This window comes from Pollicipes pollicipes, unplaced genomic scaffold (assembly GCF_011947565.3).
Source record: "Pollicipes pollicipes isolate AB1234 unplaced genomic scaffold, Ppol_2.1 Scaffold_5724;HRSCAF=6776_pilon_pilon_pilon, whole genome shotgun sequence".
In the NCBI taxonomy this organism is placed as follows: Eukaryota; Metazoa; Arthropoda; class Thecostraca; order Pollicipedomorpha; family Pollicipedidae; genus Pollicipes; species Pollicipes pollicipes.
The window spans coordinates 43,604,087-43,624,293 of NW_023596746.1; the positions used below are offsets into that span (position 1 = coordinate 43,604,087).

The following is a 20,207-nucleotide window of genomic DNA, read 5'->3' on the forward strand; positions in this document are numbered from 1 at the left end:
ATGTATCACATTGGTTGATCACCCTATGTCAAGCCTATGAGATAACAGCTTATATTCTATGAATGACTGGAAACAACCGATTTAACAACGCCAGAGGACTATCGACGGTGAGAATGCTGTTGCATCACAACGGTTATACCAGGGCTCACTAGTAATCGCATAAACAATCTTTAGCAAAAAAAAAACATTTTTGTTGACTCAACCTTACTATATTTACCATAGAAACAGCAATCTTTTGCCAATCAATTCATAGCAATGTTACAGATTTATTCATTTTTGCATGCAACTGTATTTTCAGTTACAAATAATAAAGAGAGTAACCACTGTGCACATCACATGATATCAATGTCAGGACTACAGCACTGCAGGTAAGGATAAGTCGACAATACAGTATTGACATCCTTAACGGCCCTTGGAAGGTTTCGGTATGGGATTCACGACAGTCTTCACAGCATATCGTACTTAGATATTGATAATCTGCCCTTAAAGCTGGCGATCGCTACGTTGCGTATGTCAAACAGCTAACCAAAGCTTTTCTTACGACCAGTACCAAGACAAAAAATCCACAAACAAGCAATTCACCAATCCGTCGTCTAACATAGCGCCCGCGACGGCAACGGCTTGTGGGCGCCAGCCTTGGTACTTTTCGAGTTATTCTTTATGTCTGGCTGCCAGATGCTCCCAGGTATTGCTGTCGTCACAAAACCATTCCATGATGATATCAAACAATGACGTAATGGGGCGCATTTTTACAAACTTTGAAATCTTGTTACTTAGGGTGCTTTTTGAAGTTCGCAAGCTACTAATAGTCACAAGTAAGCTTTTTCGGTCATACCTGAAGCTTATCTCAAAATTTTTAGATGTGGAACATTCCATTTTACCATGTGTGGACAATGGGACCATGGATAGTTCCTTCATATTTATTGGGGGCGGCTTCTGTACCGAAAAAATTCGGGTGCTGAAATTTCAATAGGCTGATATCTAGAGACTATTTCTGTTCCATAATTGCATGGTGTTTTTTTAAACTAAAGCAGCTATATGCAAGACCATTCCCTGCAGTTTGCAGTTATGCTGTTTTCAAGATTTCATTTCACTCTTTTCTGGGCCTGACGCTCACAAACTTGTGCAGTGTTTCGCGCTGCCTAATTTAAAGTCGGCCAAAAGATGTTTGAAAGGATCGCTGAGCACGCCTTTTGAGGAGCATGTCTACAAGTAAAACATTGTTGTCTAGAGCAGTATTTTGCACTTTTAAGCATATCAATAGCTACAAGTGAGTTTTTTGCACCGTATTTGATGCTTGTCGCAATGTCTCCAAACGTGGAGCATTCCTTTTAAGGTCTAATAATATATGGCCATCTACGATCACGTGACCTCAAATTGTTAAAACACATGGATATCTATGGAGACTGCAGCCCATCATGATCTAATTCGACATCTGTAAGGTCACATTAACCGATATCTTATGCCCGTTGACCAGTGCTTTCTAGCGTCGTGTGCTTTGCGGTCGAACCGTATGTAGTTTTCGATATCACCGGCCGAAGTCTACACAAAGCTTGACATGAATGACCGTGATTGCCGTGTGGCAGGTCACAGCCTACGATTGTTGATCTTGGTGTATCTTCACCGCGCCAGAGTATCCGATACCGCTCTTTTACTAGCATGGCGCATGTAGCAACACTGAAGAAAAACGTTTATTTCACCAGTTCCGCCTGGTTGACCAGGCCTAAAGTTTCGCATAACATGCCGAATGTCTTATTTTGGGGGTTTGCTACACATGGCTTTTTGGTTAGCTAGTAAACCTGCGAGACCCACGTTGTGCAGCGAAGGGAAGAGAAGCAGCCGTCGCCTGCGGGTTAAACACGACCGTAGCTGGCCTATTTCAACCCCGTTAACCAGGACAAGGGAACATTCCGCTTTTCAAGACGGAAGCCGATGGACAAATAGCCAAAAGGCAGACAGTGATTTTGGCTTAAAGACAAAGTTGTTGCCTGTATTTGTCTGCTCATGGCATGATCAATATACTGCAAGCTCCACCCACACGCCTAACTGGTGGCCGCACCTTTGCTTGAGCCGGCGTGGGCAGCATCCGCCCGGCTGACGTCGTGGTTGTCGCTGTCCTCCTCAGGCAGCAGTGCCTGTATGTCAGCGTCAGTCGACGACACATCTGTAGAATGAATGACAGTGCTGTAGACGGGGCCATGTGCAGTGAAACAACCCCTGATGCTCACGTAGGCGCCTGCGGCGCCACAGATACCGATACTGACGGAGCTGTCTGCAGCACCGCAGGCAGCGATGCTGACAGAGCCGTCTGCGGTACCACAGACACTGCTACTGACGGAGCTGTCTGCGGCACCGCAGGCAGCGATACCGACAGGGTCGTCTGCAGTACCACAGACTCCGATACTTACAGAGCTGTCTGCGGCACCGCAGGCAACGATGCTGACAGAGCCGTCTGCGGTACCACAGATACCGATACTGACGGAGCTGTCTGCGGCACCGCAGGCAGCGATACCGACAGGGCCGTCTGCGGTACCACAGATAATCGATACTGGCGGAGCTGTCTGCGGCGCCGCAGGCAGCGATACCGACAGGGTTGTCTGCAGTACCACAGACACCGATACTGACGGGGCGTGTGCGGCACCACAGGCACCGATACTGACGGATCCGTCTACTGGTCGTCGCCGTCATTGCTGTACAGAATAAGCTATCCATAGTTGCCAAAGCACTGTCGCGAACGGAGCCATCCAAATGAGCCGCTGTCATCCTGGCTTCATCACGCTGGCATATTGATTTCTCACGTATTTTGGCCGTCTCACCTCTCTCGGATCTGGTCATGCCTCTCAGACGTCCGGCTGTGATCTTCTCAGGAGTTCATTGCACTGCACACGACAACAAACATAATGCGTGCCGAGGAGCGGCAGCCCTGGTCACAATCGCGGCAGCGCACCTTTCTGCGTTATTACCTGGTGTCTTTAAAACGCAGTAATGCTTGACGGAATGGAAGATGTGTCCCTCCCCACAGTCCTCGGCGGCGTATCCTTCTCCGCGGCAACGGTAGAACCTCTGACGATCTTCAGGCATTGGGAAGTCGCCATTTCGAGCAGGACAGCGCTCTGGCGGATAAATGTACCCGATGGTTTTAGCACGCCATTGAAAAAATCTAAAATGGTGTTTGGTGAGGACCATTGGGCTTCCGAAATAGTACGATTGTTCATTTAAAATGAACACCTTTGGAAGCAAAAGGATTTAGTCGGAATATGCCTGTGATTGCACACAGCCATTGGCATGTCAAGGGCTAATATTTAACATTTTGTGCCAAACACTCCAAGGACACTCCGACATTGCAAATTAACAAATAGCATCCTAATTATTATCTATGTGTTCAGATGAACTACAATAGAGCAACGCCCCATCCGGAGACCGCGGACACCTGGCCCCTGAACGGCGCCTGAGCCAGCACGTCGACGGCCAGGGGCGTGGCCCCTCGGCTCAGCCGGACGCCTGGCACCTGACTGATGCCTGAGTCGACGGCCAGGGGCGTGGCCCCCTCGGCTCAGCCGGACGCCTGGCGCCTGACTGATGCCTGAGTCGACGGCCAGGGGCGTGGCCCCTCGGCTCAGCCGGACGCCTGGCACCTGACTGATGCCTGAGTCGACGGCCAGGGGCGTGGCCCCCTCGGCTCAGCCGGACGCCTAGCACCTGACTGATGCCTGAGTCGACGGCCAGGGGCGTGGCCACCTCGGCTCAGCGGACGCCTGGCACCTGACTGATGCCTGAGTCGACGGCCAGGGGCGTGGCCCCCTCGGCTCAGCGGACGCCTGGCCGCGGCCGTCCCTGAACTCGCCTCTGTGGACGTCCGGATGGGTGGCAGCGCTGAAGACCAGCTTCCCACGGTCGGGGAAGGCGACGTCATCTTCCTCGGCCGCGCGGTGCCGAGCAGCGGATACGGACACGACCGACAGGCAGTCGTCCATCACCTGCTCCGGCCCGCCTGAGATGATTCAAGTCAGCAGCGCGTCACAGACGTGGCTCCGGCGTTCATGCGCGCGCGCGTGCGTGCGTGTTTGTGTTGGTGTATAGCTTTGTGTTGGTGCGTCTGTGTGGTTTTGTGCTGTGTTCTGTGTTGTGTTTTGTGGGAGGGCCGAGCAGGCTGTGGTCCTCCCCTCTTCCCTGCCTGCCGGCAGTGGAGAGCAGCAGGATGCTATTGTGCCTAAAAATTTTGGGGGGCCCTTTCAAAGCTAAATGCATTGCAGTTACCCGCAGATAACCGACACGCATATCAAGGAGATCACACTAATTGAGCCAGTGAGTTTTAAATCGGGCTCAGAAGGCCTTTTTCTATATCAAGGAACGCGTTATCTGTGTCATGGGGCCAACGTTATGAATAAGGTGGCCAACCCTGCAGATTAATAGGTCCAATTTTGTGTCAAAGAGACGGCTTCTTTGCTGGTTCAGGAGGCCCTTGAACCAGCAAAGGGGCCGCCTCTTAAATCGGAACAGTTTTTTACGAACTAAAGAGCTGTGTTCCGGGTTAAGGGAACCCTTAATATTCATGAGGCCCCATTCGTGAAACAAGTTATTGCGTCAGATGACCACAGTTCCGGATCAGGGTGCCATGTTTTGGGAAAACAAGGTCCGTTGGCTAGATTTGGAGGTCGCTCGGTGAACCGGACGTATCTTGTTCTGGATAAAGAGGAGGCATTGCTTATATGCGTCCTTATATCATTTTCTGGAGCAGGTGTCCCTGTTTTAAAACAGAGAGACGCTTTGCTGAATAACCAGAATGCCTCATTCTGAATGTCAATTGGCATCGCATGTTTACTCGAAGAAGGCACGTGCACTGGGTCCCCCTGCCCCTTGAATACGACAAGGCCCGAGTGGTCTCGTCTCCTGTGAGAGGGCTCCACTCCGTCCAGGAGGCCCCCTGGAAAATCCTGCCCCAACTCAAAGTTTCAAGCGGTTCATAGCCTCTTGACAAACTCATGTGCATGTTTAATGCTCTGCATACCAATGACTTGTAACAGGTAAATTTCAGTTTTGCCGGGAAGTATGCTCGTTAAGGCTTTAAAAAAATGTATGATGCGCGCTTATGTTGAAAAGCTTGCCTCCTGTAGTGTCAGATATAAAGTTCTTGCACGGCAGCTTTACCAGATAGCACAAGATCTTAAAGATGATTTTGAAGCCAGCAACAGCCACCCCGGCTGGAACTGCATGCTGCTAGACAATACAAATCCAGAACAAGGCCTTCTGTTTGTTCAGTAGAGCGTCATTCTGTTCTAAAATGGGGTCACCTGCTCTAAAAACGGTATTATGGTGCATGCAAGGGCCTCCGAATCCAGAACAAGATGCTTCCGGTTCAGTGAGCGGCCTTCAAACTAGCCAAGGGGCCCCGTTTTCCAAAACAGGGCACCCTGATCCGGAACCGCGGTCATCTGACGCAAAAAAAGGCACCAGATGACCTCGGTTCCCAAAACAGGGCACCCTGACAGGACATCCCTTAACCCGGAACACAGGCTTTTGTTAGTTCGCAACGGGAGCCTCCTGAACCAGCAAGGAGGCCGCCTCCTTTACACAGCGTTGGACCTACTTAACTGTGTGATGGGCTACCTTGTTCATAACGTTGGCCTCATGATACAGATAACGGGACTTTCGATGAAGAGAAGGGCCTTCTGAGTCGAATTATTACTGGCTAGCTTAATTAGTGGGGCTTCCTTTATGTGAATTTTGCTTATCTACCGGCAGCTGCAGTGACACTAGTTTTGCAGAAGGGCCCCCAATGTTTTGAAGGCCAAAAACATACTCTTGCTCCCCGCTGCCGCGCAGGCATGGGGGGGGATGGGTCAGTCGCTCGCAGTCAGTCAGTCACCGCAGTCGCTCTGCCCGCTCCCTGCTGCGCCACCTCTATGCAATCTATAGTTTACGCAGGAGCAGGGGTCGGGACGGCTACAGATAGCGTGCCGCATGGCTGATCGGCCGATAGAGCCCGCCGCCTCGTCTTACGAGGGCGGGTGGCATCGCACTCACAGCCGTCGATTCGAGAGAGCGTCGCGTTGATAGCCGAACGGGCGTGATAAGCATCCTGCAGCAGTTCATGCAGGTCCTCCGACGTCTGACGCCACTTGCTCGCCTCCTTCTTCAGAATCTTCCGCTGTGTTGTTTCATCGGTTACTTCTCCAACGGGTTCGCCCAAGCAAGACGTGGTGAGCAGGCACAGACCTGGCCGCAAACATCCAGATCGGGTTCAGTCGCACTGAAGGTCAGATATTTCAAGGTCAGTCTCGGATTTCCGCAGAGCCGCAGCCACGGCAGCGGTGGCTGAAATGGAAGCATGTGCAATTTGTTTACATAGACGTTTGAAATGGAACATGCTTCGTCGTTATTAACAAGCGGTGTAGGCGTACGCTTGGCCGGACATTTGGCAACATTATCTTCTCTCGACTTCGGTAGCTCCGGTTCCATAGACGAATGTGGTCGTGGCACGGCGGACATACAGTGGGATGACAGGGGTGCGGGAGGTGCGGCGAGACGGACGCGGGTGCCAGCCCGTGTCCCGTGCATCATGCATGAATGAGGTGAATAAGGGCTCGCGGATGGGTGTGCTGCAAATTTATATGGTACAGTGTCGAATGAATAAGCAGCGGGAGGTCTAGTTTCAGGGGTCTTATCGGAGAGGTTCTTAAATTTCAAACGGCCTGCTTGCCGGCCGCACGCGGTCTTAACCACGAGTGTGTGTCAGTCAGGGCAAGGAGGCCCTTCAGCAATGGGTGAACCGGATCGAGTAGTATGGACCTGTTTGCTCCCTGCTTCAATTCCGATCACCGTTAATAAATGGCGGGGGTGGGAGCCACTGTTGAGGACCTACAGAGGTGGACAAGAACTATGCATGGTGCCTGGCTGGTATTATCATTCAGCACTTTGACCAGCCACTTACGTCACTCCAGCTTTTGTGACTCACGTATACTATGATGCCCGGTACAGGGCTGTCACCTTTGTACTCTTCCACTGCCTTTCACCTTCACTTTCACTGTCACTTTCACAGAGCTGTCACGTTTTATACTGGGGGCGCCTGGGCCCCCAGTGCTGACTTAAGCTCCATCTCAATGTTTTTATGAGCCCGCTCTCAATGCATGTGAACCAAAAAGAAAGCTGAGTCAGTGAAGTGCAGCAAGCCTCTGACTGCTGATATACCAGGCACCTAAGAACATCATTTTCAATAACATCATCATGATATCTTACATTATCACTATTCCACCTGCTTCAAAGTGGAGTCGTTCTTCGATACAAAACAATGTTGAAAGCGGTGAAATTCAAATCGATCTCTGTACCTCAGGTGGATGCTAATCAACGTGGCCGAAATACGGGGATAAATCAGGATTTTGGGGTAGGTTAGGTGAACCTGATTGGCTCAGGCCCCACCCCCCAACCTGTTTTTGAAAGTGTCACTCCTGCTCGGGTTTGCCAGCCCCCGCGTCGAACCAGATGGCGTGACACCACCGGGCACATGGACTGACCAGCAGGCCATTCGAACGTAAGTGGACTCGGCCCCTCCGTACATGCTATTTTCAGGATGAGGTGTGCAACCACGCAGTCCTCATTGATATGAGACCGTTTAGACGACCCCACAGCTGCCTAAACGCAAGCCATCACTACTCTGCACACGTAGCAATGCACGTAAATGTTGAAGACAGTCATAGCCTGTACTGCGCGCGTCCAAGCCTCCTGCCAAAGTCCTGCGCCTCGGTCTGAATATCGTGCTGCAGTACGGGTCATTACGCGATAGTGACACACTAATGGTGGCGTTTAAAGACAATTACCGTGCACCAGTTTTGTGAGCATGCCCCTGACCCACCATGACATTGTTTATCGACGGTTGGCTCCGTCACTGACGGGGTGCAGCACGGCGGAGGGGTGTTCAACGAATGATTATCTCAAAGGGCAGCCAGGTCACCAATGCAGCAAACAACGTCGGTATGCTGCGCGTATCTTGAGATAAGCGTTATCGACCTGGCGTCATCCGGTGGGCCCAGAGGAACAATCAGTGTCGCCGAGGTACGCCAACTCCGCAGAGCCTACATAGTCAGCCCACTCCGTCGTGAGGTAAGAAGCAGTTGCGTGCTGGGGACCACTGACAGAGCTACGAGGCATCACGGAATGCTTTGCTGTTCACGGCCGGGAATTTAACTGAGTTTCGCATCGTATATAATATGCAGCAGACTATTAGGGCTTACGGTTCCACATAGAGCAGTGTTATAATCTGACCTGATAATTTTATCTGCAGCTACGTGAAAACGGTCGTCAGCCATTCTCCGGTGGGTGGGATATTCGGCTGCATAACACCACTACACTTTTCTGTGATTTTTTATCTGAAGGGATTTGGGTGCTCAGTATCGTTCTAGATAACTCCACGGACTCGATTTATGTAAAGTACAAGTTCTGCAAGAAAAAATCCGAAGAATGCTTTGCTAACAAGCTCTCCCCTGTTCATTGGTAGTGACGTAGCCAGAGGTTTGCCTGGGTAACATCTCCCTATCCTTAACATTAGCTTATCCTGGAAAATGGACATCATAAATGAGCACAAGCACAGTAGAGCGGGCAAAAGGTTGGCAGAGGGAGCACATGCCCCCCCCCCCCCCCCCCCCACTAGCCTTCCCTTGGATTCCAAGGGGACTTTCGGAACCATCGTGGCCTATAATCAAGAGCCCGAAAGGCCGTCCGGAGGCCGTATTCAGGTGCTCCGGTCAGCAGAGCCGGCACTCCAATGACAGCCAGAGGGCCTTGTGTGCTGATCCACGGCCCCTGAGTAGCTAAGGGCCTATCTGCTGGTCAGACACCGCCAGTAACGCATAGTCGGCTCCTTGGCGACGTGGGCCAGATAACCCATTTCCGAAGCAGGGATAAAGCCGGAGCCAGCGATTTGCATTGGTCGGGTCCCACAGCGTCTGTCAGCGTCCCACAGCGCCTAACAAGGGCTCTGTTTTGGCAAGGAGCCTCAAGTCGGCCAAAGACAATGTTGGAGGAAATCCGGAGAGCTTGGAGGGCCCACCGGATCCGACGATGGGGAGCTCGACTAGAGTGTCCGGGTGTACGAACGGCTGGTCGGAGTCGTACTCAGAGGCCCCCGTCTGCGAGGACGGATCCACAAATGACAGTCAGGTCGCTTTTTGCGCCGATCAGGGTACCCTGAGTCCATATGGGTGTATATGTCGGTTCAGGCACCACCAATAGCGCATGGTCCGTTCCGCATCGGTATGGGTCTGAGGGCCCACTTCTCAACCAGCTACAAAGCCGGGGTCAATGATTTACATTGGTTGGTGCCCCTGTGTCTGTCAGGGGCTCACAGCGCCTAACAGAGGGTTGTGTGCTCACAAGAGGCCCAGAGCCGACCGAGGGCAGTGTTCGATGAGGCCCGAAGATGGGCCAGGGTGGCACAACGGAAACGACTTTCAAAGGCCCGGTTGGAGGGCATAGGGGCCGGAGGGACTGGCTGTAGGTCACATAAAAAATCGTGGCCCGTAGAGTCGTAACCAGAAATATCAGCCAGAGGTCATCTTGCATCGCTAGAGGACCCCCCTGAGACCATGCGCCGTGTTTAAGGCGGTCAGAGACCACGAACACCGAACAGTTGGCCCCCTGTCAGTCTGGAAACCTTGAGAGCACATTTTCCAAGCAGGAGTGAGACTGGAGGGGGGGGGGGGGGGGCATTTGCATTGTCGGAGTCCCTGAAACAATTGTTGGGTCCCCTGAGTCGGTCAGGGGCCTAAAGTGTATCAAAGGGACTTATGTCTCGGTAGTGGGCCCCTAGTCGGTCATGGGCTTTGTTTGAGAAGGTCTGAAGGGGGTTCGGAGAGCCTCTTGGGACCAAAGATCAAGGGCCCGATTGGACTCGGGCCCGTCGCCCCCCCCCCCCCAAACTCGTAAAGCCGTGACCTGAGATGTCATTCGGAAGGCTTCTATAGGACCCCCTTATCAGGGCTCTCTATCCCTATTATAAAGGGCCTCGACGTGGAGCCAAACAGTCAGCTCCATGTCCGTCTGAGCCCTTAAGACCCATTTCCCAAGCAGAAACGACACCGAGGCCCACGATTAGCAATGTTCAGGATCTCTGACAAAATGAGGGGCTCGTGTGTCGGTCTGGGGTCACAGTGCACAACAGAAGTTTTGTGGCGGCAAGTGGCCCGAGTCAGCCGGGAGCGGTGTTTGAGGGGGATAGACGAGGGGCCGAAGGGTCTCTTGAGACCAGAGATTAGGAGCCCGACTGAAAGGCTGAACGGCCCAAAGGGATGCTGTAGGTCACATCAAGGGCCCCGACCCGTGGGGCCGTGATCTCAAATTTCAGTTAGGGGGCCTCTTACACCGATTTTGGAACCCTGAGGCAGAGTATTCCTCTGTTTTGGCTAGAGATCGTAAACACCGAGCAGTCGGCTCCGTGTCGGTCTGAGTTCTGGGAGCTTATTTCCCAAGCAAGGACAAGGCCGGGCCCGCGATTTACAACTGTCGGGCGCTGCAACAGTGTGTGACGCCTATATCGTTCAGGGACCCATGGTGCCTTAAAGGAAATTATGTGCCAGCAAGGAGCCTCGAATCGAACAGGAGAAGATTTGCTTAACAAGACCGGGGCAGGACCCTGAATGACAAAGGGCCTCTTGCGTTGGTTGGGCACTCTGACAATGAAAGGAAACATGAGAGCTTGTGATGATTACTTACATTGAGGCAATGAAAGGGTTCTGTGCCAATCATGGCCCCAAGCACCGAACGATGGGCCCATCAACCCAGTTCCAGGATGCGCCCGTTAAGCCGAACTGGAGTCTGGGTGCCAATTATTGGACCACCTGCGGCAATAAGGGATGCAGGAATGTTGTTGCGTTAATCGTGGTTCCTGCGTCGATCCGGGGTCAACTGCGGTCTGGCCGGGTCAGAAGGCCTCCTGCGTCAGGAAGGGGTCCATTATGATAGGATGTATCCCTCTAAGAGCCTTCGGACCGGCCAGGGGATCTCGCCTCCTGTCAGCAGAATGACAGCCGGAAGACACCCCGCAGTGGGACGGAATGGCTCTTCACCCTTGACTAAGAACAGTAACGTGCACTGTAGTGTTCTTCTCAAGCGGGAGCCGTTCCCCGGAAATAAGCGGTATCATAAGTGTTGAAAAGAGTGGGTCAAAACGAGTTAAAAAACAAACAAGATCGGCCATATTAGCATCATAATTCTCAGGTCCGTCATGGATGGGTCATGAGTACTCATACGGACATGAGAGTTTTTGCGGAAGAATGAACGTTAACGCTTAATCTTTTGCAGAATCGACTACTGAAACAAGTAATCAATAGGCCTGAGCTTGCTCGCTCGCAATCTCCGAATCAAGGTCAGCGATGCCTTGGGTTGCAGTTTCCGTGAAACCGAATGGGGTTGGCCACTGCAAGCAACACCAGGCAGCGAGTGCCGTGCGCGCGAGAGCGACTGTCGTGGAATGCTGCTTCCGAATGTCTAAAAAAAGTAATTCGTACCTTTCAAAGAATAGGCTGGGCGCATCATTTTTGCAATTTCGAGGTTGTCCTCTGGACAGATGAACAGCTGTAGCAGCAAATGGTGATTCCATCTTTTTCTCCTTTAGTTCTACCATCAGACCCCAGCACTTCTTTGCGGTGCTGTAAAGGCGCATGCTTCCAATTCATCAATCAAAAATCGCACAGATGAAATTTGCGCCCAGATGTCTCCTAAATGTACGGTTTGATGTCCTACAGCTTTGAAAAGTATTACTTCTAAATGCATAATTATTTCCGTCCATCCGTTGGCCACGATTTAGTGTTAGCCACAGGATCGACATTGTCCGGTCTATGGAGATTGCAACGTCTGGCACCGGAGTTTTTATTGTTAGGATTTGCGAGCGCGCGTGCTCAAAACTACGTTGCGTGATTTGTATCGCCAATTAATTCTTACCGAATATTGACTGTTTTTAAATAACCTTTGCTTGGGTATGCCAATATAAATTGCTGAATCATTTTGATCGACGTTCGCCAGCGCTTACTGCATCTATACACGCAGAAAAATATTTAACAAAGCTTATCATTTATCTCGTTTTATAAAGATTCCAGTGGACCACGGTAAAGTGAAGACGCCGGTGATTTATTTCGCGTAGTCGTTTGACACCTCATTTTTTATTGATTGACTAAAATATTCAGGCAGAAGTGATCTCACGGTGGCTTCTGACTTCTATTCCCATTGTAAAAGGCATTAACGAAAAACATAGAAATAAATCCTCATTAACAACTTGACCATATTCGACGATTTAAGGAGGTCCTGTCGCTTACGGGGGGCCTTTTTGTGAGCCCTGTACTCCTCCCTTGCCAAGGCCCTGGCACCGCGCCTGCACAAGCGTAACCTTTCGATGACCGATTCGATTATTTCGATTTCGATTTCGATTTCGATGACGACTTTCGATAACGATATTAGTTGGCCATAGCTTCCGCTTTCTCCGTTTTATCCACCGTGTTATCCATTTGATGATTTTCCGGTAGATCGAAAGCTTACGCATGCCCGTATTCGTGCTTCCATCACACGCAAGTTAGTAAGCAGCTACACGGTTACAAAAAAGGCTGCAAGCCGTCGAGCGACTGTAAGTCAGAGTGAGTTCATGTGCATTCAAATGTACGTGGTTCAAACGCGTGCGTACACATTTTTTCATCAGCTCCCACAGCTTCCCTACGGCGGTATTTTTCAAAAGGTCCACTGCCATATTTTTCAACAGCTCCGCCAGTATCCCGACGGCGGTATTTTCCAACAGCTCCGCCAGCTTCCCTACGGCGGGGTTCTTCAACAAGTCCACTGCCATATTTTTCAATAGCTCCGCCAGCACCCCGACGGCGGTATTTTTCAACAGCTCCGCCAACTTCCCTGCGGCGGTATTTTTTACAGGTCCACTGCCATATTTTTCAACAGCTGAGCCAGTATCTCCACGGCGGTATTTTTCAATAGGTCCACTGCCATATTTTTCAACAGCTCCGCCAGCTTTCCAACGGTACTGTTTTTTAACAGCTCCGCCAGCTTCCCGACGGCGGTATCTTTCAACAGCTTCGACAGTATCCCGACGGCGGTATTTTTCAACAGGTCCACTGCCATATTTTTCAACAGCTCCGCCAGCTTCCCTACGGCGGTACTTTTCAACACGTCCACCGCCATATTTTTCAACAGCTCCGTCAGCTTCCCTAGGGCGGTATTTTTCAACAGGTCCACTGCCATATTTTTCAACAGCTCCACCAGTATCCCGACGGCGGTATTTTTCAACAGCTCCGCCAGCTTCCCTACGGGGGTATTTTTCAGCAGGTCCACTGCCATATTTTTCAACAGCTCCGCAAGCGTCCCGACGGCCGGCAGTTGGCGTCTCGACGCACCCATGGCCGACCACGAGGTGTGGATGGCCAACGCGACGGCAAGCCATCTTACACGGCCAGCCGATGGAGCGGTGGCCAACCGGCTTGCCGACTAGCTGGAGACCAATCCTAGGCATACATTGTCCACCTGGGGAAAGACTGAACAAGCTGCGAGGTTCAGCATCAATCACAACATTTTGTTCCTCGGCTTATCGGGCATAACTCGAACGGCCATAAATCGAAGCTCAAAATACTAGAAAAAAATATGCCGCGACATCCGTTGACTCTGCTGGGTGTGCGGCATTAGGACTGGCGAAGCGTTCGAAGTGCTAAGGCTAAATAAAATCACTTTTACGGTTACGCACTGGCTAGAAAGCTACGTAAAGGCCGCTGACATTTCCTGTATGTGTTTCAGCGCTACTCTGACGCTGGAACACCAGCCACCGACGGGGATCAGGAGTGGACAATAGTGAAGGAACTGGAGGAGGCGTGACCTAAATCACGGACAACGAAGCCAACTGAGGCGGCGTCGGTGCAAGCTCGAAAAATGAAGCTCTTAAATACTGTTAAAAAATGATGGACACACTATAAACGGCGTTTAAAGCAACGCCGTAACTGGCTTGCTCAAGCACAGATCTTCTCATAAATCGATATCGATAATGAAAAGACACACAAAGTCATACAGTATGGTTGGTTGTGAGGTACGCGAGACTGTAGTTTATGAGAAAGCACCACATGCGTGTACGCAGCGCGAGAATCGGCAGGAGGGTAAGGAAGTCAAAAAGAAGATATTCCGATTCACGATGGCGACCAGTACCAAGAAACGACAACAGAAAGAAATATCAGGGTCGCAGACCGACGTCTGCTGTGCTAGACTGGGACCAGCCATGCAAGCGAAACAGTTACCCATGCCGGGGATACAGCCACCGATGCTAGGGGCATTGCCTACGTTCCCGCTGGCGGCAGCACCGATGTCTCCGACGGGACCATCCATGCCGACAGACGGCGATCTAAACGAAGAGTTTAGCGACGACTTCACCGACGACGAGGAGAACACGTCGGACTGCGTCGGCCCCCAGCCGTTGCCGTGGTCCCGGTTGCCGGCCAACGGCAGCTCGCGCGACCAGCCGTCAGCGCCGCCCGAGGAGCTGTACGCCGTGCCGTGGAAGAAGCGGTCGCAGCGCCTACCGGAGGTCTGTGTGGAGTTCTCCACCAAGGGCGGATGTCCGTGGAATCCGTGCGGCCACCTGCACGTGTGCGCCGACTTCGTGGAGGGCCGGTGCGTGCTGTGCCGGTGTGGGCGGCCGCACACGCTGCGTACGACGCACAACGGCGCGATACTGAGCCAGCTCGGCTGGCGACAGGACGAAGATGACGAGGTTCTTCGCTGGCTGAGCGTGCGTGGCCGCTGCGTCGCCGTGTGGGCGGCCGGCCTGCCACCCATCTGTTTCGACTACGTATATGACAGATGCCTGAAGAGCTCATGCGATGAGCTCCACGTGTGCATCGGCTTCCTCACGAACACCTGCCAAGACGACCACTGTCCTCGCAGTCACGAGCTGGCCGATGCCGGTAGGAACACGCGCGTCATCATGAAGGCTGGCTGCGGCGATGTACCCGTCGCCAAGCTGCGCAGTAAGATGGCCGCTCGGCTGCGTGAGCCGGTCGGAGCGTCAATAACTAGCGTGCGCAAGAAGCTGGGCAGTTTGTCCTTCACGTAGTTAATGCTGGACGGAGGCACAGCCAGGGTGGAGGACACAGGGTCGACAAAGGGCCTCTTAGGGTGAAAGACCTCCAAAAAAGAATCACCGGATATTTCCCATTTCTTAATGATGGGCTTTCTTTGTGATTCACAATTCTTGTCTTCAATAACTGGAGCAGAAGCCAGAAGCTACGGTGAGATCAGGTCTGTTCGAATTTAAAGGCAAAAACCGAAGGAGTCGGGCGTTAAACGACAGCAAAGAAAAGGCCGCCGGCGGTCTTTATTTTGCTGCGATTTAGTGGAGTCCCTTTAAACCGATGGCATACAGAAGCTTTACCAGAAGTTTGAACTGAGTTCCATGCAGATATTGAGGAACCCGTAGACGTGCGGTGGATCAAAATTGCGTCAAAAACCTGCACTTACATGACCATTCCATGTCCGTCCGGAACTGTTTTACATCCGGTCATATGTGAACAATGAAAAAATGTATTTAACTTGGTTTTTGAACATGCATACTCGCAAATCTTAGCAACAAATTTTCGACGCACTGCGTTATAGCCTCTGCTGGTTGCGTGGCATTGGCTCCGCAGCTAAGCCGTTACCAACGGGCGAACAAAAATGGGGACGCATCTGAAAGAAGTGCCTTTAGACGATTCAGGATATCAACTTGCACATTCAAGAAGGCATTTCAGTCGTCTTTTACCTTTGCAATTTTAAGAATGACACTGAGAGTAAACCCCAGTTCGGCTCAGCTGGCATTGGCCGGAATGGGCTGGACACCTCATCGTTTGGTACTGGGGCTCCTGACTGACACAGGGCCCCGATCATTGCTTCAGGGACCCAAATCAATGCAAATGATAGGGCTCTGCCCTACTTCTGCATGAGAAATGGGCCCCAGGGCTCAGACCGACACGGAGTCAACTGCTGTTAGTGGTCTCTGGTCGATGTCAAGGCCCTTATCGAGTCAGGGGGTCCCCGATCGGCGCAACAGTCCCCCTGACCTGAGTAACTTGGTAAAAGGTCCACAGGCCCATGCCGACACGGAGCGGATCGTGCGGTACTGGTGATGTCTGACCGACATATATGCCCTTGTCGACTCAGAGGACCCAGTTGGGCACAAAGTGTACTCTGGTCCTATTTGAAATGCCCGGCCCTGCGAATGAAGTGCCCGGCCCTGCGGGCCGTGAGTTTAACCTCCGGGCGGCTTGGAATATAAGGGGGAGGGGCACGTCCCTCCTGTGCCCCTCCCACTTCCTGCGCCGCTGGTGCTGGAGTCAGCAAAGAATGCGAAGGAAGGTGGGCTAGAATAACTTGGAATGTAGCAAAACAAATAGTTCTTCCAGAGACACCGCAGTTTGTGCACTCGTGACAAGTAAGCCCATTGTTTGTCGAGAGAAAACGATGAGCGGCTGCTGTAATGTGCGGTGAACTCACTCTACGCCTAATAAAAATCAGTGACGAGATGGCATTGGCCAGAACCGCGAGGGGCAGTGGCTGATAGCGTTATATTGAACCTTTACACCCATGGGGACGTGCTGACGGAAACAAGATCCCTTCAATTTGCCAAAACCGGGATTTTGTTTCCTCCAGCTCTTGCGGTCTGTTTTTCATGCTCTTCCAATCAAAAATCATGTTGAGGTCGGATGACCTTCCAAACTGCAGCTTTACCATACCCTGATTGGTTTTTCCCAACTTCAGAGCCGTGACTACACTCGTATCCATACTGCACCTTTCCCTTGAGCGCTGGACGTTACGTGGCCCTACCGGAGTAGGCGAACGAGCTTCGAATCGGAGGTGGAGGAGCATGCCTGGTTCCCCACGAGTTGTTTTCGCGGCAAAATGCAAGGCTCACTCAGTTATGTGGTTATGTTATGTTATGTGGAACATAATGATGAACTGATCTGGAGTTCCTGCCAGTGATCCTGGCAACACCGTCACCTCTATCCGAGTGAGGCCTCCCCAGCGCCGTGAGTGACCGACGATGCGACAGTTGGCCCTCCCCAGCGCCGATAGTGACCGACGATGCGACAGTTGGCCTTCGAAAGCTGACAATCGGAGCTGAAGTTCTGCACAAACAGCTCTTATCACGACATCCGTGTTGTTCGCACCACCGCCTCACCCACTGTCGGATGTAGCGTCGACACACTCCGGGCTGGAGAAGGGAGATCATATTATTATGACAAACACTTTATCCTTCTTTCGTGCAGTTACAGAATCTTTGACAATATGAACTCACGTGATACCAAAATGATTCTGCCTAATTTGTGTGATGCGAGAACCTTCATATCTAAGAAAAACAACGGCCCATTGACAAACTAAAGAAAAAGTGGTTTCACAACAAAACATCCATCGGTCCTTTGACAGTGTAAGTATGATGGCTTTATACCTGTTCCTGCACGATTTTTGGATGCCTGAATTCGTGGCAGGGTTCTGTCTCCCTCCCCAGATCTAACAATATAAATATATCCCACTGATTGCATCGAGAGCAGACTTCAAGCATATTGCTATCGCCTGATCTGCCCATTTGCAAACCTAACAATGATAGTTTTACAGGACCTCTGATAGCGAGCAAGGAGGCGAGCACCAGTTGCCAACCATGTGCCCAATATCTCTTTTTCAAAGCGACAATAGTTATGACGCACAGGTTCCTACGCAAGTGGCCGAAATGACGCGGATCAGGGGGGGGGGGGGAGGAGGCACAGCTCGACCTCGCCCCGCGAGCGCGGTATGGGATCGCGGCGAACCTTGACCCTGCCTCAGCCAGTGCGGTATGGGATCGCGGCGAACCTCGACCTTGCCTCAGGCAGTGTGGTGTGGAGCGGTACGAACCTCGACCTTGCCTCAGCTAACGCGGCATGGGATCGCGGCGAGCCTCGACCTTGCCTCAGCCAGTGCGGTATGGGATCGTGGCGAACCTGGACCTTGCCTCAGGCAGTGTGGTATGAAGCGGTACGAACCTCGATCTTGCCTCAGGCAGTGTGGTATGGAGCGGTACGAACCTCGACCTTGCCTCAGCTAGCGCGGCATGGGATCGTGGCGAGCCTCGACCTTGCCTTAGCCAGCGCAGTATGCAGTGCATGTAAATCTGGCGACGCCATCCGCGCTGACAAGCAAACTTGGACAGACAAATTAATGGATACTTTTATGGAACAAAGCATTGCTCCAAGCATTTGGGCTGCTGATCTTCGGACAAAAGGGCGGTATTACTTAAAGGGAATTTTCCACCTTTGTATGGGGTTCGGAACAGAAATAGCCATATTGGGGACCTTTTGATGCAGTTCACGGATATGCCGTTGTCAAGACCCAACACGCTCTGGTTTCTGAGTTACACGCCCATAAAAGTGCGAAAAGGTTTATTTGGAGCGCAAAAGCAAGGATGGTAATATTTTGTCCACAACATCATTTTCCATTCAGTGACACCGTTGATACATTCAGCAATATTGCAAAACATGCACCCTATTGCTACATGCAGTCGAAGAACTTCTGTGTGACAACACACACGAAAAAATTAAGGATCTCTACCTACATTCCACAAAGACTGCTGACCGCATATTTTCGATCCTTATCAAATGCTTCACCGACATCAGGTACTGAAACGATTTCTTCACACGAAACTGCGCTCAAACAAGTATCATAGGTGAAAAATTAGACAACAAAGGCTGCAACGCAAAATGTGTAGAAAGGTGATAGTAATCGTAATAAGGAAAAACCATACTTGATGCAAGTGCCCCGTGGTCGTGATCATTGAGTCTTCTTTAGGCATGGAGACAGGCCTGCGCCACCACTCCCAGTTTCAACAACTGTCACACATTTGATGCACCAGAAACAGCGGGCTGTATTGACAAGTGAGTGAAGCTAGGGCGAATAAAGGCTCATTTTCCCGTCCACGTCTTTGAGCATGGATATTGGTTAAAGGCATCTTCGGCTACGCGCCAAATGCAAGATTTTTAAGCGTCCCAACTTTTTTCGGCCACACCACGCAAACAACACAGAAAAGCAAAGCCTGACACAATCACCATCACGGCCTGGTAGGGAATTTACCCCACGTATTTTGTTGCCCGAAAAAATTAACCACTAAATTGCACCACTCCCGAAATGTAGGAGTACAAAATTACATACATGCCGTCTAAATAAAATCTAACGCCATTGTTTAGCGTCATGAATTGGTTTTGTGACGACAGCAATGCATGGCAGCACCTGGCAGCCAGACCTAAAGAATACCTCGAAACACACGAACGCTGACGCCAACCGGCGAATCTCGTCGCGGGCGCCGTGTGGGGTGGCGGATTACTGAATGACTTGTTTGTGGATTTTTTGCCTCGGTACTGGTCGTAACAGAGGCCTTGGTGCGCTGCTCGACATACGCAACGTGGCAATTGCCAGTTTTTAAAGCAGATTATTAAAGGGGACGTTCCACCTTTGTATGGGGGCTTGAACTGAAATAGCTATCTTGAGGACCTTTTGATACAGGCCACGGATATGCCCTTTTTAAGACCCAAATGCTCTGGACCCTGAGTTACACGCCCGAAAAAGTGCGAAAAGATTTATTTGGAGCCCATTTCAAAATCACCTTCCGATTAATGACGCCATAGAAACGCCACTAGATCGCCGTATTATTACAGGCCGTTTTTTGTTTGTGGTAACAACAGTATGGGCGCTGATACATTCGCATAGGTGATGATGCTGCACATGTGGTATAATCCGCGGAAGATGATTGGCTGTTAACAACATTTTGCTGCTGAATGCGTGTTGCGAACGTAAATGTGAGCACTTTCGGGTTGTGCGGCACTCGTGGACGGGGCATTTTTCGGTGCGAGGTGCCCAACAGAAAGTGTTATGTGTGCGGTGATCGCAAGACAATGGTGAATCATTTGACTGTGTTCGCGTAAGTACCTCGCTCCCAATGTGTTAAAAACATTTAACGCCGAATATGTCTGGCGTATCACCGACATCGCAGCAATAATTTCAGGATATGCACGTCTCAATATCGTATGCATTTTGAGTATGGTAAGCGGTCCCTTTCAATTTTTGTCACAGTTTGAGGAATGAGTATGCAATTATAGCAATGTCCGGCAAAAATGCCTTCAAAAATAAAACATTGCCAAAGTCATTGAAAAGCAGGTGCACACGACAGCTGAACAGCG

General features: G+C 51.2%; 2 protein-coding genes across 2 annotated transcripts in view; one reads left to right on the forward strand and one right to left on the reverse strand.

Annotated features, from left to right (window-relative positions):
- LOC119103091 (uncharacterized) overlaps nt 1-13,326 on the reverse strand; it is a gene marked incomplete in the record, with an annotated part of 36,402 nt that extends 23,076 nt beyond the window's left edge. The window contains 5 exon segments of the mRNA XM_037226539.1: nt 2,060-2,164; nt 3,845-3,991; nt 6,025-6,216; nt 9,044-9,122; nt 12,973-13,326. Of these exon segments, the coding sequence (XP_037082434.1) occupies nt 2,060-2,164; nt 3,845-3,991; nt 6,025-6,216; nt 9,044-9,122; nt 12,973-13,326 (877 nt within the window).
- Nucleotides 7,674-17,669, forward strand: LOC119103569 (uncharacterized). The gene is made up of 2 exons (XM_037227158.1): nt 7,674-8,097; nt 13,777-17,669. Exon 2 carries the CDS (start codon nt 14,021-14,023, stop codon nt 15,080-15,082), a length of 1,062 nt encoding a protein of 353 aa, XP_037083053.1. The 5' UTR covers nt 7,674-8,097; nt 13,777-14,020; the 3' UTR covers nt 15,083-17,669.
- The last annotated feature ends 2,538 nt before the right edge of the window (nt 17,670-20,207 follow it).